Source organism: Cyprinus carpio, chromosome B15 (assembly GCF_018340385.1).
Source record: "Cyprinus carpio isolate SPL01 chromosome B15, ASM1834038v1, whole genome shotgun sequence".
Taxonomy (NCBI): domain Eukaryota; kingdom Metazoa; phylum Chordata; class Actinopteri; order Cypriniformes; family Cyprinidae; genus Cyprinus; species Cyprinus carpio.
In genome coordinates, this window is record NC_056611.1 from 17,043,832 (window position 1) to 17,064,178 (window position 20,347).

The 20,347-nt window shown below is 37.5% G+C and overlaps 1 protein-coding gene across 2 annotated transcripts in view; it reads right to left on the reverse strand.

Moving 5' to 3' along the window:
* The window catches only part of LOC109103258 (ubiquitin carboxyl-terminal hydrolase 32-like), a 52,241-nt gene extending 32,277 nt beyond the window's left edge, over positions 1–19,964 (reverse strand). Inside the window, exons 1-4 of one of the 2 annotated variants that reach the window (XM_019116634.2) lie at positions 19,751–19,964; positions 10,735–10,862; positions 1,632–1,737; positions 961–1,079 (exon numbers count right to left, since the gene is read on the reverse strand). In XM_019116634.2, the coding sequence (XP_018972179.1) occupies positions 961–1,079; positions 1,632–1,737; positions 10,735–10,862; positions 19,751–19,808 (411 nt within the window). In that variant the 5' untranslated portion in view covers positions 19,809–19,964. The remainder of the gene's footprint in view (positions 1–960; positions 1,080–1,631; positions 1,738–10,734; positions 10,863–19,750) is intronic. The other variant, XM_042739522.1, reaches the window with a different exon arrangement.
* Positions 19,965–20,347: the final 383 nt, after the last annotated feature.

Consider the following 20,347-nt stretch of genomic DNA (forward strand, 5'->3'; position numbering starts at 1 on the left):
CATTTAGTGTAAATGCACAAATGCTATAGCTTAACCACAAAAAATCCTGTAATTATATTCCATTACTCCTTTAATACACATCTAAATGAATAATAAACAGATAATACAATTTCATATGAATATCCCACATTTCAGCCACAATACCATGGTGCATTAAGTGATACTACAGTAAATACATGGTAAATGTTGGTGATTTGTAGACTGAAAAGTCTTTTGACTGTATCGTTGCGCACAGTGTTTCGTTGTCAGCACTGTTTCATCAGGCTCTAAAATAGTTTAAATCACAGTGTCATTTGTGTTCTTTGCTGAATTCAAGCCCTTCACATTGGATCTCTCAGCACAGCGCTGTTTAGTGAGCAAGACTTATCAGCAAGTGAACACGTCTGCTCTAGTAAGATAGTACTCGCTGTAGTTGAAACTTTGAGCCGAGCAGGTAAATGGTCCGCGTGGCGCAGCACAAATGATTAGCACTGTTTCATTCCCCTTTTGCAACATAAACATTATATCAAACATTTATCGAACTCCTTATAATTTTATTGACGAAATTATAGTGCGCTAATTATTCTATTGACTTGAAAGCCAAAAAACCACATAACTGACTTTAGCTATGCTTCAATCCAAGTAGTCTTATGTATCTAACTTAAGGGTGGGCGATATGGAAAAAATATCATATCACGGTTTCTTTTAGAAATATCACGATGCACGTGATTTTTGTCATGTTGGTTTTACTATTTAATATATATAAAATGTACTTAATATATGGTGTAAAATTCCTAAAAACCATATAAATGTAACCTTTCTGGTTATTGTTGAATAAAGGCAGATTAATTTCTTGTAAGTAATAAAAAAAAAAAAAAAAAAAACACTATGTGGCTGTATGGCGAGATGGTTTGTCTGAGAAGTCACGAGACTGGTAAGAAGACTGAGGTAAATAGCACGGGTTAGTTTTCCTGAACTGACCTCAGTGAAGCACTTCCTAAGAGAGGGCGGGACCTCCCCATCCACTGAACGCAGCATGTTCTCCACATCCTCCCGGACCACATAGGTCCCCGAATCACTAGCGAACAAGCTGAAGATGTCTGTGGATACAGAGGACATGCTGGTTAATACACACACACACAGCTTATCAGAGTCTAGCAGGCAATGTGTCTGGCACCCTCACATCAATCACAGCTGTCAGGTACACAGTGTGACACATCAGAGTAGACAGTATATCTATGGGGAATAGACTGTGAAGTGAAGTGTGCATGCAGCTACCAGTTTGACTAAAGAAACACAGAGCAAAACAAAGCTAAATAACATTTGGATAATTGAATATGCTGAGCCAGAGGTGTGCTTGTTTAGATTGCTGTTTGAAATGTAATTAGTCGAGCACCTCTTGTGACAAGCAAAACAAAAGAAATATACACGTACATTTGTAAGGTTAAATAAGGCTATTTCAAAGTGATGCTTTAAATCCTGAGAATAAAGCTACTACACAGAGTAATTCATCTGTAATTCATCATGAACAGAATTGATAAAACAAAGATTTAGAACATTTAATAACATTTAAATAATGTGCAAGATCAATGCATAGAGTATAATAGGTAGAATATGGGAGTGGATAGCCATGTGCCTCTCTGTAAACCTACATTTGGCTTTCTCTTCATCGCGTCCTCTTGTTAATAGAACCAGCCCGACGATCAGGTAGTTGAAGTGCAGCCCTTTAGATGTGCCACCAAACGAGTTGTAGATCACCTACAACAGATGAGAAACGGATGCACATTAAACATGGCCTGTTACAATGCAAGATTTTGCCACTGAACTCGACTTTATGCAAAATGAGCAGCAATGCAGCAACAACCAATGGGAGTGAAGATAGTTCTCCGCTACTTGATGCAGTCAAGTAGGATTCTAGATACCAAGAGCTCAGATTAAAAGGGTCATATGACATTGCTATAAAGAACATTATTTTGTGTATTTGGTGTAATGCAATGTTTCTATGGTTTAAGGTTCAAAAAAACACATTATTTTCCACATACTGTACATTATTGTTTCTCTTCTATACCCTGCCTTTCTGAAACGTGTCTATTTTTACTCATCGATCTGAAAAGCAAGGTGTATGCTGATTGGCCAGCTATCCAGTGCATTGTGATTGGCTGAATACCTCAAGTGTGTGATGGAAATGTTACGCCCCTTACCATACTGTGATGCCATGTGTCTCGGTGCAATTAGACAAAACCAATAAAACCCATTACAATCGAAGCATTTGTTGCATCCAGTGGGGACATAATTACTGATTATAATGACATATACTGTCTTTTTACGCGTTGTGTTGCGTATCGTGCTACGTAAACATAAAACCATGTCTGCATTTGTGATCAGAGAAATGACAAACAACAAGCTCTAACAGTTACTCTGCACTGCTCAAAACTCGCGTTTGAATCATCAGTGGCAAATCCTTTACATATGAAAACATACATATTGCAGGCTGTGAGTCAGAAGCACCAGACTGTCCTTGTAAAGTTGGAATTGCCACATTTTATAGAAACAGACACCGGCATTGTAGGCTACACTCACAGGAAACAGTCCTTGTCCTCCGCAAAATGTGCTGCACACATCTGAATATTTGGGTTGAACTGTTCTGGAAAATTGTTGTAAATACAACTCTACCACTGATTTCTAGTTGTGTCCTCTTTTGGAAGACCAAACAAAGTAGCTTCGCTTTCACAGCAAAACACATAGGGTCTCCACAACATGGCGCCGGCGACAACAGCGAGAATCAAAGTTACGCCTTCTTTCTTTGCGTGAACATTTGGGTGGCGTTATGCAAATCTTCCCACATAGTGACATAGAGATGTGGTGGCGTGTTAGAACGAGCCGTATTAGAGGGGTGTGGTTGACTTTTAACTTTGATAAAGAATATCTCTTTGGATTTGAGACTTTAGTCTTTGCAACTTTACAGATCTTCTTTATGCAACAAGTGCACTCCAAAGAGAAAGGAAAAATTGAAATCGCATCACCATATGATTTATCCATTGTCAGTGTGAACGCCTTTCTAAAGAACACAGGAAATGATGCAGAAGTACATTGAATTGCACATGATGATTATGCAAATGTCATAGAATGAGATATACATAGATTATACAAGCAACAATAACAAACTCAGTTGAGTTTATAAATAAAGATAAAAAAGTATTATTTAAAAAGTTATTTATCAGTAAGCACAGCAAAAAAAGTTTTTACAGGTATTTACAGGACAAAGTCATGCAACCAAAATGAAACAGAAAACGCGTCATCTCTTGAATTTCACCACAGTTGCACAACAAAGAAAGTTCATTGCTTCCCATCAGTAAGCTATTACTAAATCTACTGGTGTTCGGCACTTAAGACAGACAGCTTTGTATTATCTCACACTTTTTATTTCCGCTGAGATTAAGAGAAACATCAGACTTTTAATGATAATGCTCCCTAGATACATATCTCCCCATAAATCAGCTGACAATGTTTCGTTTAATACAGAGGAAACATTACATTCTCTCTACCCGCACTGCAGGGCTACATATTATGCGTTTCAGCATAAAAAAATATCTCTGCAAAATGTGGCCCAGCAGGAGGCTTACCAGTAAAATACATTTCTTCATGTTTTTGATTATTTCTATTCCACAGAGACATCTCATGCAGACATAATTCACTTTTATGCCTGGTATGACACCATGTCTTACCCTTAACGCCACATAGATCTAAAATTTTCATGCCCCCATATGCCTACTGCACAGTCTAGTGCTCTGCAGCATACAATACAAACATTCACTAGGGAAAAAGCACAAGAACATTGTAACATTTCCTGCAATTCTGAGCAATTTTGTGGTGTCAAAGCTGGGATTTCCACACACTGACAGGTACCTTCCCTGTGGTATCAATCTTGTGTCAAACTGTACATGATCAAGTCCAATTGAGTCTTTACTGACAAGTTAGACTGCAGCTTCACTGGTGAGCAGGGTACAAAATTAACTTTTTTCCCCTTAGCTACTTGTCAAGGAACTTCTGACAATGAAACATTTACACACATTTTTGTAAATAATAAAAATAAGTAAAATCAGCAAATATTTATTTAAACACAACCATAATTATAAAACACCAATATAAAATACCAACTAAAAAAACCTAAATTTCATGTTTGTGACCTTTTAGATAAATGATAGTTAATTTACTAAATAATAACTAAAAAACTTAAGTAAATAAACCAGCAAATAAAAAAAACACACTAATATTTAAGTAAAACAGTAAATAGAAAAAATATATATTTTTGTTTTGTAGTCTTGATAGTAAATTTATTGGCCAACTGACCAGTAATTCTGTTTTGTACTCACCAAAACAATTTAACAATAAAAGGTTAAAGTAAATAAATATTTAGGGGGAAAAAAAGTAAAAAAAAATAAATAAATAAACAAAAAATAATTATGTCTCTGACCTTTGGTTTCCTAGCTAAATGTATAGTAAATCAACTGGCAGTTATTCTCGCCCAAATCTATTTATATAATTGGCACTGGGCGAGTGTTAATTTTGGACCCTGCTGGCAAGTCTGAATGAAGTTAAGGTCTGGTTAATGAACACTGTGTTGTCATCCATCTCTACAGCTCTGGCCTCAGTTTTGTGTGGATTCATCTGAGTAAAGCTGGCTGCAGTCTTGGCCAGAGGGCAGAGAGGATGTCAGCGCTCAGGCTCAGGCTTGGAGGAGCTGTCGGGACTCGACTGGAATGCACAGTTTAACATTATGTTAAAATCAATACACAAAGCCTCCAGCTTAACATATGACATTAAGTTGATTGTTTTAATTGCTTTAGCTTTAAGATCTTTTGCTGGGTGGATATTGGTATGTGTACAGACTTTTTCTTCTTATGGGGTGTTTACACACATAAGTAACTGCATCACTGCGATGTTGAAGGTGGTATGTATTCTGCTCTGATTTTCTGGACAAATTAAAAATTTCTGTAACAGAACGGCTTGGTTTCATTTCATTTGTTTGTGGAAGTACATTGTACAGATACATAACATACACAAACACAGAAGCCATTCTTATTGAAAGCTGCTATCATAATGAATAATGTAGCACGCTTCCGTAGCATGTAATCATTGCCCTTTGATGTAATACAAACACGGAGCGACTGAAGGTGGAGGTAATGATCAACTAGAGCATTCCCGAAGCTGACACGCACACAGACAGGAAGTTGGAGGAATAAAGGGGGGAAGTGTGCGATGCTGCAAGGGATTTAATGAGGCTGGGTGCTAAAGATCAGTGTGAGGTGTTGGCTGGCTGGCTGTGAGCTGAGTTCAGGGGAACCGACCCACTTATCACAGCGATGAAATGAGCAGCTGGGTGCCCGGGGCTCCTTCTGCCTGTGCCTCCCGATGATGGACGCATCATGAGATATCACCTGCAGCCCACAGATTAATCACCCACGGGACGGGACGCAGACACTGACTATCTGCCATTCATACACATGTGGGTGCATGTAGGTTAAGTGAATAATATTGATTTTGTAGCATAGTTAGACAGGGTGGAGTAACATTTGCACAATTAACTGGTGAAAGATGGTGATATTGATTCAAACACCATAGGATCTTATTCCTAACTGACTCGGAGTGGGCGTAATGCTTTATGTATTTTGGCTTTAAAGCTGCAGTCCATAACTTTTTTGTGCTCAAAATTTACAAAATGTATATAATTATAAGCAAGTACACCATGAACCCAGTCCGGTACCTGTGTGATTTGTCATAGACATAAACAGAGAGAAGTAGCTCCGGCTACAATGTTTTTCCGCAAGATACACATAGTTCTGTTTATTAACCGCTAGAGTGCCAAAAGTTATTGTATTGGCTGCAGGTTTAAATAAGGTCTTTATGATATTGAAGAAAAAAAAAACAAACAAAAAAAAAAAACTCAAGCTCACTGAACACAAGTGAACAGTCAGTGATTAAATAAGAACAAACTAATTACAAGCAATAGGACAATAAAACTACAGTAGAACAAATAAATAAGAAATTATGATATTTGCAAAGACGGGCATTCTGATACAAGTGTGTGTATTTAACCGTTCAAAACAGCAAAAATTATTTGCGTTCAATACACCTGCGCACTATGAGCACGGTCTTCACATGTGTGCGTCTCTCTGACAGCGTGCACATATATATTGAAATTAGTTGTCTATCACTACTGACTGTGTTTCAATGGCTTAAAATCACTTGTTTTTAAACCGCATTGCTTAAAAACAAGCAAAAGATTCGTTTTAGTGACTATGTAGCACAGCAACGTCATTCGTGAATGTAACCGCGACAGAGAAGAGAATCCAAAATCTCTACTGGTTGACAAATTTCTACTGGTTAATCATGTCTACCAGTATATCACTAATGACAACTATTCTTCTAATCTATTAAACCGCTGACAAGTATGAACAAACCAGAACATTAATGTTTTTAGATAGTCAAATGCAATTCAATTCAAGTTTATTTGTATAGCGCTTTTTACGATACAAATCATTGCAAAGCAACTTTACAGAAAATTAAGTTTCTACAATATTTAGTAGTAGCTTATCAAATCAGCTGACCTTAGTGTATATGGATTTGTAGTCTCCCTTTCAGACGTAAAATTCATTCATTAAAACAGTATTTCCAGTCAAGATGGTAAACACATTATCTTTTTACCAAGTTCAAGGGGATACCCATATGTTTCGATTGTTTGGAAATCTGTATTTTATTTAAATTGCCATCACACCACTGCTCACAAACAACGGGGATGCCAGATTTGCACTAGCCTCATGTTTCAAAGGTAAAATTCATAGTCAACAAAAGCTTTTTGTCAAATGCATGACATAAATGTTCGCACTGAACTATGTTCTCATTAGGGTTTCTGCGGGTCCTTAAAACGTCTTCAGTTAAATTGTTTACATTTTTAAGGCCATGAAAACTCTTAAATAGTACAAAAAGTCTAAATTATAAGAGGTCTTTGGGGACGGAAAGACAAGAATTGCTATATGGATTAATATGACGCATAAACTTGATTCACTGAATAAACTTGAGCGCTGCACGGCAGCTTTGTGTACTGTGGTTACCGGGGAAATCACTATATTTCTGCAGTTCTGAAAGTGAAACTTGCTGGCAGACAACAAATTTGCTTTTTCAATAAGCCCATCTGCTATTTTTGCTACGTATTATTATATGTGCACAAAAAGTATTCTCGTAGCTTTGTATAATTTCGGTTGAGCCACTGATGTCACATGGATAATTTTACAGATCTCCTTGCTACGTTTCTGGACTTGGGAACATTTCAGTTGCATTGCTGTCTATGCAGGGTCAGACAGCTCTCAGATTCCATCAAAAATATCTTAATTTGTGTTCTGAAGATAAACTAAGGTCTTACGGGCTTGAAACAACATGAGGATGAGTAATTAATGACAGAATATTCATTTTTGGGTGAACTAACTCTTTAAATCAAATAAAGAATGTATCATTACGCCAGTAGGTGGAGACTGTTAAAAATGTATGTCACTGAATCACTCAATCAAGAGATTCATTCAGATTCATGATGATTGATCTAGTAATGAAACAATGAAGTATTTATAAATGAGTCACTGATTCATTCATTTAAATAGATAAAAAAAATATTGTTTTTTTTAGGTAGAAGGCACTGAATGTGGGATAATCAGGATGTCCATTTAAAGGTGACATATCATGAAAATCTGACTTTTCTAGGTTTTAAGTGCTATTATCAGGTCCCCGGTGCATCTACCAACCAAGAAAACATTAAAAAAAATTAACCCAGTAACTTTGTTTTGGTAGGCCTTTTTCTGCAAGCGTCTGAGAAAATGAGCGCATCAGATTTCGCTCCCTTGGTGATGTGGCAAAGGGATCTCATTATAATATTACCGCCCCTTAATCTGTAAATTGCCACCCACGGTGCCATCATTGTGATTTTGCAAGTCACAACGGTGTACCAGCTCTAATGCGATGGTGAAAGTTTGAGCAAAACATCCCAACTGTTCTGTCTTTGGCTGCACATACGAGCACAGAACACTGTTTAGAGTCCCAGTCTCAGAGGAGACAAGTGAGCAGTGGATTTATTGATTTATTTACTGTATATTGCTGCTGCCACACAGATCTAAAATAAACATGCAAATTATTTCCCAGCTGTTTACCTTCACAGTCATAACTGACTGTTTTTGTAACTCGTGTGGGTTTTTAATGCAAACTTGTATGTGAATAAGAACTTAGTTTAGTACTCACATGCTGTGACAGCCGCTTTCTGTCCATGTGCTTAGGATGTGTGCTCTTTAGAAAACCCTATATCAGATGTTTCAACTAATATGGTTTAAAACGCATGATTTCAGCAGGATAAACATGATAATCAGAACCAAAACAGATGTTTTTAGCAGGTACGAGCTGTAATGACGCAGCTCTATTCTGGAAAAGGGGGCAGGGAGCAGCAGCTCATTTGCATTTAAAGAGACAGGCCTGAAAAATAGCGTGCTTCTGCTTCCACTCAAAATAGGCAATTTCAAAATGTTATAATAAATGATCTGTGGAGTATTCTGAGCTGAAACTTCACAGACACATTCTGGGTACACCAGAGACTTATATTACATAATGTAAAAAGGGGCATAAAATGTCAGTTTTATATTAAAAAAAAAAAAAAAAACTATTGTGATTCTAAATTTATTCAGAAATGTTGCAGCTCTAGGTGAAGGAATCTCCAAGGTGAAAATGTGAGGAAAACTTTGATCCAACAAATGGTCTGGAAATCAGCACAGAGTGCTAAGTGACATGATGTGAGTGTAATGCTCAGAAAGAATCATTTTAGCAGAAGATTCATCTGATAAAAGCATTGCAAGGTGCTTGGCAAGAATCAGGATTAGTCACAGTACAAGGTTGTGGGAAAAGAGCTAAAAATAACCCCATAACTACATCTCTCTCTTTTTCTGTTTTTCTTGGATGAGTGGCAGCTTTATTCTGCTGAAAGAATTTCACTGGATTGCAGCCATGCCTGAAAGTTCATAACAATACCTGACTGCAGAGTCAAGTCCTGTTAAAGTCCTCCATGGGTTTTAAGGACTTCGCTTAATTGATAATAAACGTCAGAGAGATTTGCCCCCCCATAAAGCGCTTTTAGAGTATTAATCCAAAACATTATTCACAATAGAACTGGCCAAGAGCCACACAGAAATAAGCCGAAAATAACTAATCAGGCTGGCCTGCAAATACAAGTTCCTATGACAACAAGTAGAAGTATAGACCAGACGGGTTTCTGCTGAAATAGAGGGGGATCTCTGAATGATTCATCTTGCAGAGAACAGCCTGTAAAGTTACAGGAGGCAGGTAGAGAGGGCCACATGAACTCACAGTTACAGCGGTCAGGTCATGGGGAAGTCTTTAAATGTCAGAAGATAATGTGTGAGCATGTTTTACCATAAAGCCCCACCTTTCAGTTTGCATTTCTCTGGGTTACAATTGGTAACCACATGACTGTGGGTATTTGAAGCATCAGCAAACCAAAACTGAACTGCACACAAACAGGGAAATAGCTTTGTAAAACAGCAGTCATGCAAAGAAAACTGAATCAACAGTAGAGAACTGCATGCTGTATAAGTTTATCTAAGCTTTTGTGACCATCATGTGTCATTGTCTTTTTTAGTCTCTGGATACTAAAGGATGAAGCCTGAACACAAAATGTAATTAAATTAATTCATGATAATGTACTACTTATAGTCTGCCAGAAAATAACGCAGGGGAACAGACCAATCAGTCACAGAACTGTTAAAGTCCCCCTGTAGTGAAAATCAAGTTTTTTATGTTTTTTATTTGTCTATGTGGTGTTTTTAATTTGCTTTTAGACAAAACATGTGCCAATCAATTAATCAACACCATTGCTGAGTATTTTCTCCTTAAAACTTTAGTTTCCCAATGGCAGTCCCAGAAACACGATTTGAAACAGCCCTCGGTTTGCTATGTCACAAAATTCAATAACCAATCAAGTCAAGGCATATATTCCTATCATTAGCATATCCCTCTCTCCATTTATACAAATGCGGCTCGCATAGAGATAGCATGCAAAATATTACAATAGGATTACCAGCATAAAACCACAAATAAAATAGTGCCTAAAACCCATGAAGCTTTGGTTTAATGTAAATTTAGAACGGCTAACTTGAATAATAACCCACGGCAACAGTGGAAAAGTAGCCTAAAGTCAGACCGACCTCTCCCGCATAGGTGGCTGCACTTCACACGTGCATGCTCGCAGGCACAAATTAAGAATCACAAACTTGGCTGCATTCGAGTCTTCAAGGCATTTTGAGGACACAACATCATCAATTAAGTAACTTCAACAACTGTTACAGTATCCACTGTAGTTGTCTGCTAGTAAAAACAGTTTTATCAGTCATTATCCATGGATTAGGAGGACCTGGCCTGTGTGACTGAGTGGAGGCGGGGCAAATTTTCGTATTCATAGATCTGCATATAGTAAATGAGGCAAGGGTGTAGAGTTACATTCAAGCTATTTTAAGGCATGAGAAAATTATTTTTACACAAGAAGAAAAAAAACATTTAAATATGTAATTATGATTAAAGATGAGTTTTAAGGGATAAAATGTTTAACATGAAGAAACAGCACTGAAACAAGCAGTGGGTGGCTGGAGAGAGATCATGATGCTTTGAGGTATTCTGATGATATTTATGTGTTATCAAAGCTTGACTAACCTCTGCAACCTTTGGAGGAACTCCATCGCCCAGTACTTCCCTGTAGAAGCATTGCTGGGTCATATAGACAGACAGGCCACTGGTCCTCTTGAAGGCATCTCGCAGACGTTTGAGCTCCACATCGGTAACTGTGAACACAGTAGGAAGTTGTCAAAAAGCTGTAAAGGATATGAGATTGTTATCAATAAAAATTACTTCAAAATGAGGTTCACTGTTTTATACCAGCTATCGTCTAAAGGCCTGTTCAGACCAAGTTTGATGCCTTATTTACATGTGGCATTAAATTATGCAAAATGTTCCTCATTCTCTGAAAAACAATGTCTGAATATCTGAAAGAATTGAATAAATTAAAATAAATACTAAAACCTCTGAAAAATGTGTAAACATTTTAATTAGGCTGTTAAATTAATATATACATTACCATTCAAAAACTTGGGGCTGGTAGGATTTTTTAAATTCTTTTGAAAGAAGTCTCTCATGCACACCATGACTGCATTTATTTAATCAAAAATACAGTAAAAAATGTAAATGTATGATATGCAAAATATGTTACAATTTAAAATATCTCTTTTCTATCTGAATACATTTGAATAACATTTAAAACAATTTAATGCATATAAAAAAGCAAAACAAAACAGGAAAGTGAAAAAATACAAAAAAAAAAACAGAAAAATTGAGACATGACACCATGCCAGATTCAAACTTGAATCCCTTTGAGCTATTTGTTGACCTCAAAAGAAACAACTTTGAACAGTATGAAATTTCCGAATTGGCATCAAGCGGTTCATCATTTCATACACTTATGCAGTTTTTACATGCCGAAAATTCTTGTTTGGTGTAAACAGGGCGGGGCTTATGCCTGAGAAAGGTAGCTGCTAAGCAAATTTCTTATAAGTCAAAGTCATTGCCATCTTTACACATTTCTCCTCTAGCTCAAAGGATGTTGAGTTATGATGGCAGAGAAGGACTACAGCCAGTGCTCTTTCATCTCTCTCGCTCACACACACACTATTCCATTTTAAAACATCACCACCTCTGCAGCCTGTATTTAACCCAGACACTTACAGGAGACCACTGCTGCTTCACGCCACTCATAGCCTTGTACTGCCTAGCACAATACATCACAGACCTGCTCATAAACCACAGCACTGTTCTATCTGACCCATCCATTACAGGGTCAGGGCCAAGAGTAGAGGACCAAAACACAATGCTCTCTGCAAATGGGATATTTCCGGAAATGCTTTATGACAGAACAGACTTTGACTTTGAAATACCACTAATATAGACATCCAGGGATGGCTAATCAAGTTGTTCCAAACCTGCAAGAATATATTTCTTCTGCTGATATTTTAAATATTTTTTTGAAGATGGAAAAAAAATACTATGAAAATCACTGATTACAACATGCAACTGTCTGGTTACAAACATTCCTCTTCAAAATGTTTTGTATTTGTGTTCATAAAGATCTGGAACAACATGAGAGCGAGTAAATGACAGTATTTTCATTTTTGGGTGAACCATGGCTTTAAGAATGCTTGGATTTATCCAGCAAATAGCACATCCACAACAAAAGAAAGCTACAAATGCCACTCCATTGTAATAACAGTGGTTAGCATATCACTGAAACAGAGCGACTGTGGCCCCCCAAAAAGCCCCCTCTGTTCAGAGCAGAGCCATTTGAGGACTGATATGCACTGATGACTCAATGGAGTCATCACAGTATGGAAGCTGATGCTCTCCTGCCCTCCTTTTTGTTTTTTCCTAAAAAGAAATATGTACGTTTTTAACCAAAAAGTATTTTTTTTTATATAAAAAAAAAAAAAAAAAAAAAAAAAAACCTGGTCGCAAATGTACATTCACATTGTTATTAGGGATGTAACGATTCACTCAACTCACGATTTTGATTTTTTACGATTTTGTTAAAAAAATATATATATTTATATTTAATTATGAATTAAATTTTCAAGTTTTTAAAAATCAAGTTTTTAAATATTTTAAATTGCTGCATACATGCAACATGAGCAGTTTTTAATTTAAATTACATTGTATAATTTCGTAATTCTAAAGCAAAAACAGAATGGTTTGACTTCAGTTTTGTGAAACTATACATAAAAATTAAAAAAATTAAACAGTGGATGAGCTGGACGAGATGCAGATTCGCTCTCTGCCAGCAGGTGGTGCTTAAAGTGTTTCCTTGGTTTCTGCTGAAAACGAAGCAGCGCTGCACTTATGAACTTTAATATGCATTATACAGAGGCAAGATGAAAAGGAAAAATACCATCTAAAGACAGTAAGTTCCCCTCAGACATACATTCATATAAACTCCTACCCCTAAATGGATCGCGATTTGTTTAGCATTTCAACCAATTTGAATCGTCACATATTTGAATTGATTTTTAACTGGCTCGCGGTTAATCGTTACATCCCTAATTGTTATTGTTACAAACAGCAATGATAATGGCTTAAATTTCATAAATCTTGTGTAATTTCAAAACAGATGACACTGAAAGTATTTGTAACTTGCGGTTGGCTAATTGAGTCAGATTTTGATTCAACAAATGCATCTGACCGATTCAGTGAGTACCTGTGCCTTGTTTTTTTTACTTGTGAGGCAGCGAGGTTCAGTCTAAGTTTAATTCTGATTGGTTGATCAGTGCTCAGCGTATGTTAGCATGTCATTGTGATGTGACTTCAGTCATACTGAAAATTATTACACCTGAGACGGAATCTTGTTAAAGAACAATTTCAGCACAAAAGTGAGACTTTGAGCCAGAACACTCTCATTAAAAAGCTGCATGAAGCCCGTGAGCTGTTTCAAGGATCTGAAGAGATGTATATGATGGTGAATCACATCCATACACATAATGCTTGGCTTCTGAAAGGGGGTTAAAAAGAGCATTTTCACTCTGAGATACAACTGTCTACCTCAAGATGTTGAACACACTTTTTTTTTTTAAATCACTACAGACAAATAGTGAGGATATTAACAAATTACAGAAAGCTTCACGACATTTTCACCATTTTTTTTCTTCCAAAGCACCAAACTTAAACTGGTTCTTCCGATGAGTCAATGGAAAGAAACACTGTTTACATCCTATACAGGTAGGCCTAGTTGACATCCAATACTATTTGAAGGTTGACATGTTCTGCATTGTGACATACACAGCAGGACCATTTAAAATGAATTAAAGGCTAAAAATAAGTTAATTAACACTAAAGTCTGGATTTAATTAAACTATTTGGCATTTTTCATAGATTTGGTAATGTTATTGGTCTCAATATAAACAAATTTCAGCCAAGTAATCAGTCTTGCCAATATATCACTCCACCACTAAGCAGAGAATATTCTCAATAGTCATGTCTCAGTCTTCACAATACCAGGAAGAAAAGGGTATTTTGTGCTGCAAAGATATAACGACAGGAAACACACTGCATATTCTTGGCCGTAACATGGGGTGAAGCATAAAATACTGCCTGAGAAAACAATTTAGAGCTCTGAGGGTCATAAAAATTCCTCAAGACTAAAGGAAGGTTGATTTTCTTATGAAGCAGGAGAAAGCCTTTAATCCCCAAATGACATTCATTTTCCCAGGTCACAATCTATAGAGAAAGACACTCTGCTGAGGACAAAAGGTGAGGCTGATCATTGAGGTTTCTATCTCTTCATGTGATACAGAATGCACAGACATGTCTGTGGAATAGGCTGATGCATCTGAGATGTTTTAAAGTCGACAGGTCAGCAGATGCACACTAATATATCTCTGCAGGCTCTCCACAGGCATTTTAATAGACCTAGAGGGCGTGTGATTATTCTGTGTAATGTTCTGTAGGAGAAAAGCATCAGATGAGGCGAACGACATCCCAAATTCATAAACACAATCATGGTGCCAGATGTTCCACTGACAAGTCGATAACATTGTCAATGCTTAATGCGGCAGATATTTTCTGTGCATGTGCACAAAGAACTCCTGACTAGTTTTTGAGGTCATTAAGAGACAATTAAGCAGATTCTATTAAGCAATTCTCAAATTATTCTCTCCATAGGTGCCAAAGTAATATCTGCAAACCATGAGATGGCTTCCCTTGGGAGACAACAGTGCAGCTAATTAAAACATGCACGAAGGAGCTGAAACATTGGAATCGTTAACTAAACTTCCAAGATAATTACTGTAATCATCATTATTTTAAATTCAATTTCACAAATAAAATAGCAAAAAATAAAATGAACGCATATAAAGTAAAAATCTGTAATTGGAGGAAAAATTAGATCACTGATAGACTAAAATACACAAGGGCTAGTTAAAGTTTTCCTTTTTATGAGCAACAGTAATTATTGTGAGGCAAAGTAACCTACATCCTCTGATTCACTGACTCAATTATTCTCCAATAACACTGTCTACCTTTACTATATACCTGACTGAATTAGTGTTTATTTAAACTTGCCTCCAAAATAATATCCAAAAAGAAATAAAACAAACAATCTAACATGGAGGAACACATTCAGTGTCGTTCATGTTATGCATATATCGTCTTGCTCTGGGGAATTCAGTGACAGCTCTGCTCTTTGAAATAGCACAGCAACAGACTGCTAAAGCATTCACAGCCTCTTTGATTTTCCCTTTCCTCGTCCAGTCAGAGCACTTCCCCTCAGAGGAGAGACAGCTAGATCCATAATGCTCTGGAGTTACTGATGAAAGCCTGCAGGATACACTGTATCCTACAGTAAAACTAATTTCAGTGCCTACTACCCAGAAACATGACCTACTTTGAGTTCCCAGTAAACTGCTCCAATGTAGGTCTGTAGGTGGTGGCAACCTTACATTCGAGACAGAGGACTCCAAGCAAATGAGATGCCTGACGCTTATAGGTAAGCAGCATAAATAAACATGAATTCCTGAAGACGAGACTTAATTATCTCAGATGGATTCGATGGCCTGGAATCTCAGAGGAGCCTCTCTCAGTCAAGCTGACAGGGGAATGCCTGCATGTGCTCACCGTACAACTGGGAGCTACAGGCGACAGGGCTGAGACACTAGAAGCTCCTTTATAATACAGAACAGTATTGAATGTTCAATCTTGGAGGAAAGCCACTGAAAACCTTTGAGGATGAGCATTGGACTGAAACCCTCATATTACATTCAAATGAACCTAAGTACATTATGGATGTTTCCACACCTTTTCAAGAATGACACAGTAGGAGTACTAACAAATGAAGACAAGAGGTCTTTGGCTGCATTTACACTGCAGGTCTTGATGCCCAAATCCGATTTTCTGACTATATCCGATTTTTTTGACGACCTGCTTACATCATCTTTTAAAAGTGACCCGTATCCGATTTTTGCATTTACACTATACACTGCTGAAACTACCAAATGTAGATGTTCTGACCCGGAAAAGGAAGTAAAACAGCACGAAATATAATGGATGCAGATGCAAATAAAATTATTACAGTGTTTTGCTTTCCACAATATTTTGAAAAGTCAACAAAAAAAAATCAGCAAAACATTGGTCTCGTACGGCGGAGAAAAAAGCGCTTAAACCGTGCCTCCCCATATCTCGTGAAATGTCTTCAAACACGGATTTATTTCTGTAACAACCCTGCATTTTTGCCTGCACTGTCTCTTCGCCCCAAAGACTTAAAAGACATGAAACCTCCGCATTGCTCCATTGTGTGTATCCTTCGTCCTCCATCGCGCCTATAATAAGTCATGTGATCTCAGTTCCACCTGAGTTGACGTCACTTTTTTAAGACGTGCGACTCGCATTTACTGGGGAATATCCGATTTGTCTGCTTACATGGCACACGCAAATGCACGTATCCGATTCATATCCGATTTATTAGCACATATGAATGAGGCCTGAATCCGATCTGAGAAAATCGGAATCCATGCGGTTTTTTCCTGCTTACACGTTCACCGGTCATATCCGATCTGTGCCACATGAGAGGAAAAAATCGGAATTGGGTCACTTGAACCATGCAGTGTAAATGGGGCCTTTTTGACCATGTATACATGTTTTTATGTCTTTTAAATATTCAGGTTTAGGCCTATGTGATGTTTTAAACATCTGTTGGGTAGACATCAAAGTAATATATTTTTGGAAACTGAAAGAATGATTTGTGATGGTTGTAGAAGCAACAGTCTGAACGGGTTTGAGAATATAAATAAATCAGATGTTGCTACATCATAATGTTCCAGAAAAAGTGTTTACGAATTTACAGCTGTCACATTAAGGCTATTAAATTTCCAGCTACAGATGCAAATATAATATAATGTTTTCTAAAGACATTATTTAATGAAAAATTCTTTGTAGGGATCATACTTCTATTATTGAGGTCAGGTAATTTTTTTTTTCAGCTATTTTTATTGACATGCACTAATGAACATTTTCAAAACATCTCAAGACCCTGACAATTTTGTTCTGTCAAACTCTTTTAAAATGCAAGAACTAATGTAAACAACCCAATAAAAATGGTCAGAATCAGATGACACCAAAACCATGCAGTCTAATTCTACAGCAACTCCTTAAAATCGATTAGTCGACAAATCATTCAGAAAACCCATTAGTTGGTCCACCTTAAAAGTAGGAACTGAAAGTATGACATATTTTTGTAACAAATCCCTATTTCTAAGAAATACCAATATGTTGCTTAAACATTATTGCATTTAATAGATATATTTTATATAATTGAATGGAGCCCTCAATATCTTTTAAATCATATATAATAAACAATGATGGATTTAAGGAAAACTATTACACGATCGAGAACTAGCCATTAATAAAGAAAACAACAAAATGCTGACGTGAATGCCATTCCTCCTTAACACTATGTTATTGTGATGAAGTGATGTCACCAACATTGGCTGTTGGGCAGCATGGCACAAAAAGCTGCCCAACAGCTGGAACAATTAGAGTAATTCTACCTCTACTAACAGGCTCAGGGCCAGCTAACTCCCTCTCCCCACCAACACACACGAGCACACATCAAAACACACACACACACACACACACACACACACACACACAGTGCTGTATGATAATAATCACACAATCTTTTAAACCTTCAACACTCTCAGGTGACTCACAAGACACCCTACTTATTATCAGCAATTATGTCAACAAGAGGCATAAAGCAAAGAAATTCCTCTGTAGCTGTAATAGGATTGGCCAGAATGTAAATCCTGGCCAGTGGTTTCCTGGTAAGAGAAACAAAGATGCAAATAATACCTGTGCAAAGCAACAGCTAAATTCTGCTTATTCATCAAGGTGTGGAAAGATAAGCAGTGCTGACGCACTCGATCTCAGTTGCCAGTATCTGCTCTCAACACCCCAATCACTACACATAAACACAGCAGCATAAAGGCCTGTTAGCATCAGACTACACTGACATTCGGATTTTAGTTTCAGAAATCTAAATTGGATCATAAATACACAGAAACCTGAAACCAAACTTGTGGTCAGGTCACTGGAGCAGTTACACCTATATGGGATTGTGACCGCCAGAAAAATTCTAGAGCATACTGACATAAACAATGCATACAGAATGTGAGTCTCAAAATATACCCTCACTTACACAATCTTAAATAGAAACCAGACGTACCGCCTTGGTATTGAGAAAGCAAATTCAGTGTAATGTTTATGCCATGTCAGTGATGAATTTACACGCTATACTGCAATCTAAACATGGGTTTTTCATGGGCTAATATTGGGTTTATTGTTAATAATATAGTCATGTATTAAACACAGCTCGCACAGAGTAACTTTCAAACCAAGTAGCTTTCTGATGGTCAATGTGGCAGATCTGTATTTACAATTTGGGCCTGTTCACGAAATTTCGCCGATGAAAATTTGCCAGTAAACATGGCTGGACCTTAACGTGACAACATATTCAAATACTGTCTAAAATGAAATGTGATGGTGGTAACCACCAAAGACAGTTAAGGGTTCCCTTTAATAATTAGATTCAATAACAAACTCTCAAATGTATCCTTGCTTCCCGCCAATATTAAATGCACAATTCCCTCCAAAACTTGAAATTCTGACATCATTTACTGAACCTAATGTATGCAAAACCTGTATGACTTTCTTCTGTGTAACATAAATGAAGATATTCAGAACAATGTTGACACTTTTGATTCCCACTGACTTCCACAATATTGATATTTCTCAAAATATCTTCTTTTATGATTCACAGAAGAAAGAAAAGCAGGTTTGAAATAAAACAAGGGTAAGTAAATGATGACAAGATTTTCATTTTTGGGTGAACTATCCCTTTAAATATTTGTTTACATCCTTGGTTTGGACACTGTCACTGAGCTGTCATTAATTTGTCAGCAGGCCTTTATCAAAAACATCACTTATTTCAAGACTTAAATGATTTCTCAATTACATAATCATTCCTGAAGAACATCCACTTCCCTCTGAAAGTCAAAACAACCCTTAAATAACACCAAACGTCCAAATAATCAGATTTCAGTGTGTCAGGACAAGCACTTCCACTCTCTTCTTAGGAAGAGTGAGCTGATAACGTGCGATAGGTTACATGATAAATACGTATGGGGTGTTGAGAAATGTTGACAGATTAGTTAAAGCTGTTTGTCAGTATGGACGCCCCTGAACCGCCCAGATTAGTAACACTTCCAGTCGACTGCTAGTTAGACACTGGCTATGTGTCAAAACCAAGTGTGATGTGCACTCTCATGCGATCTGGGGCATCTTATGAAAGCGAATATGATGCAGAAAAATCTAAGTAGACAGCTTACTAGGTTTTAGGACGCAGTCACTGACAGCAACATTAACACAAAGACAAGTCAAAACAGCCCCACCTTCGTCCCCCAAGCCCCTTTACACCCGCTACTTCACATAATAGCTATGTGAAACGACAGATTGAGGCTTGTTAGCTCGCAGAAAGAGTTAATATGTAGGCTTAACTAGCTGGCTAACGCTGCTAACGCTAGCTTAGCGCTGCCGCGCAACTGACTGACCGCCGTTAATCGCTGAAGCTCAAACCTCTTACCTCTTTTAACGGCCTCGTCATACGAAAGGAAGCCTATCCGTGACTCCTTGGCGCCCATGGTGCCCTCATTTCATGGCAATGGCAGAAATGCGCAAAGTGTGACCGGTGCTTGTTGCCTTGTTTTCCGTTGTTTTGTTTTTTTCGGTATGGTGTTCCTATCAAGTCAAGCGGTAGAGTTTGGCGTTATCAACGAGTGACGCGTCTAAACGCCGACGCCTCCATACTCGATCACGTGAGTTTTGTCCAATCAGAGCAAAGGGGGCGTATTAGCGTCAGATTTGCGCGAGAAGCGCAGCATCGACGCCTTTGCGCTCAGAGGTGGCTGTTGTGCCGTCGACTTTAATTTCCGTGCTTGATATTAGATTTTTAGATATTGGCGTGGTTGTGAGGAGACAGTTTAACCAACCAAACCAACACCATTCCTTTACTTTGCAAGGACTTTGTGTATATGGGTATACAATTGTTAATAATGAAATGATGACTTTCATAGGCCAGTAGCTTTTTCATGGTGGTCAGTTTAATGTCTTTTTTGGCATGTGCACTGTGTGGAGGCAGCAATTTTTATTTTATTTTATTTGCTTTGGGGAGCCCTCAGCT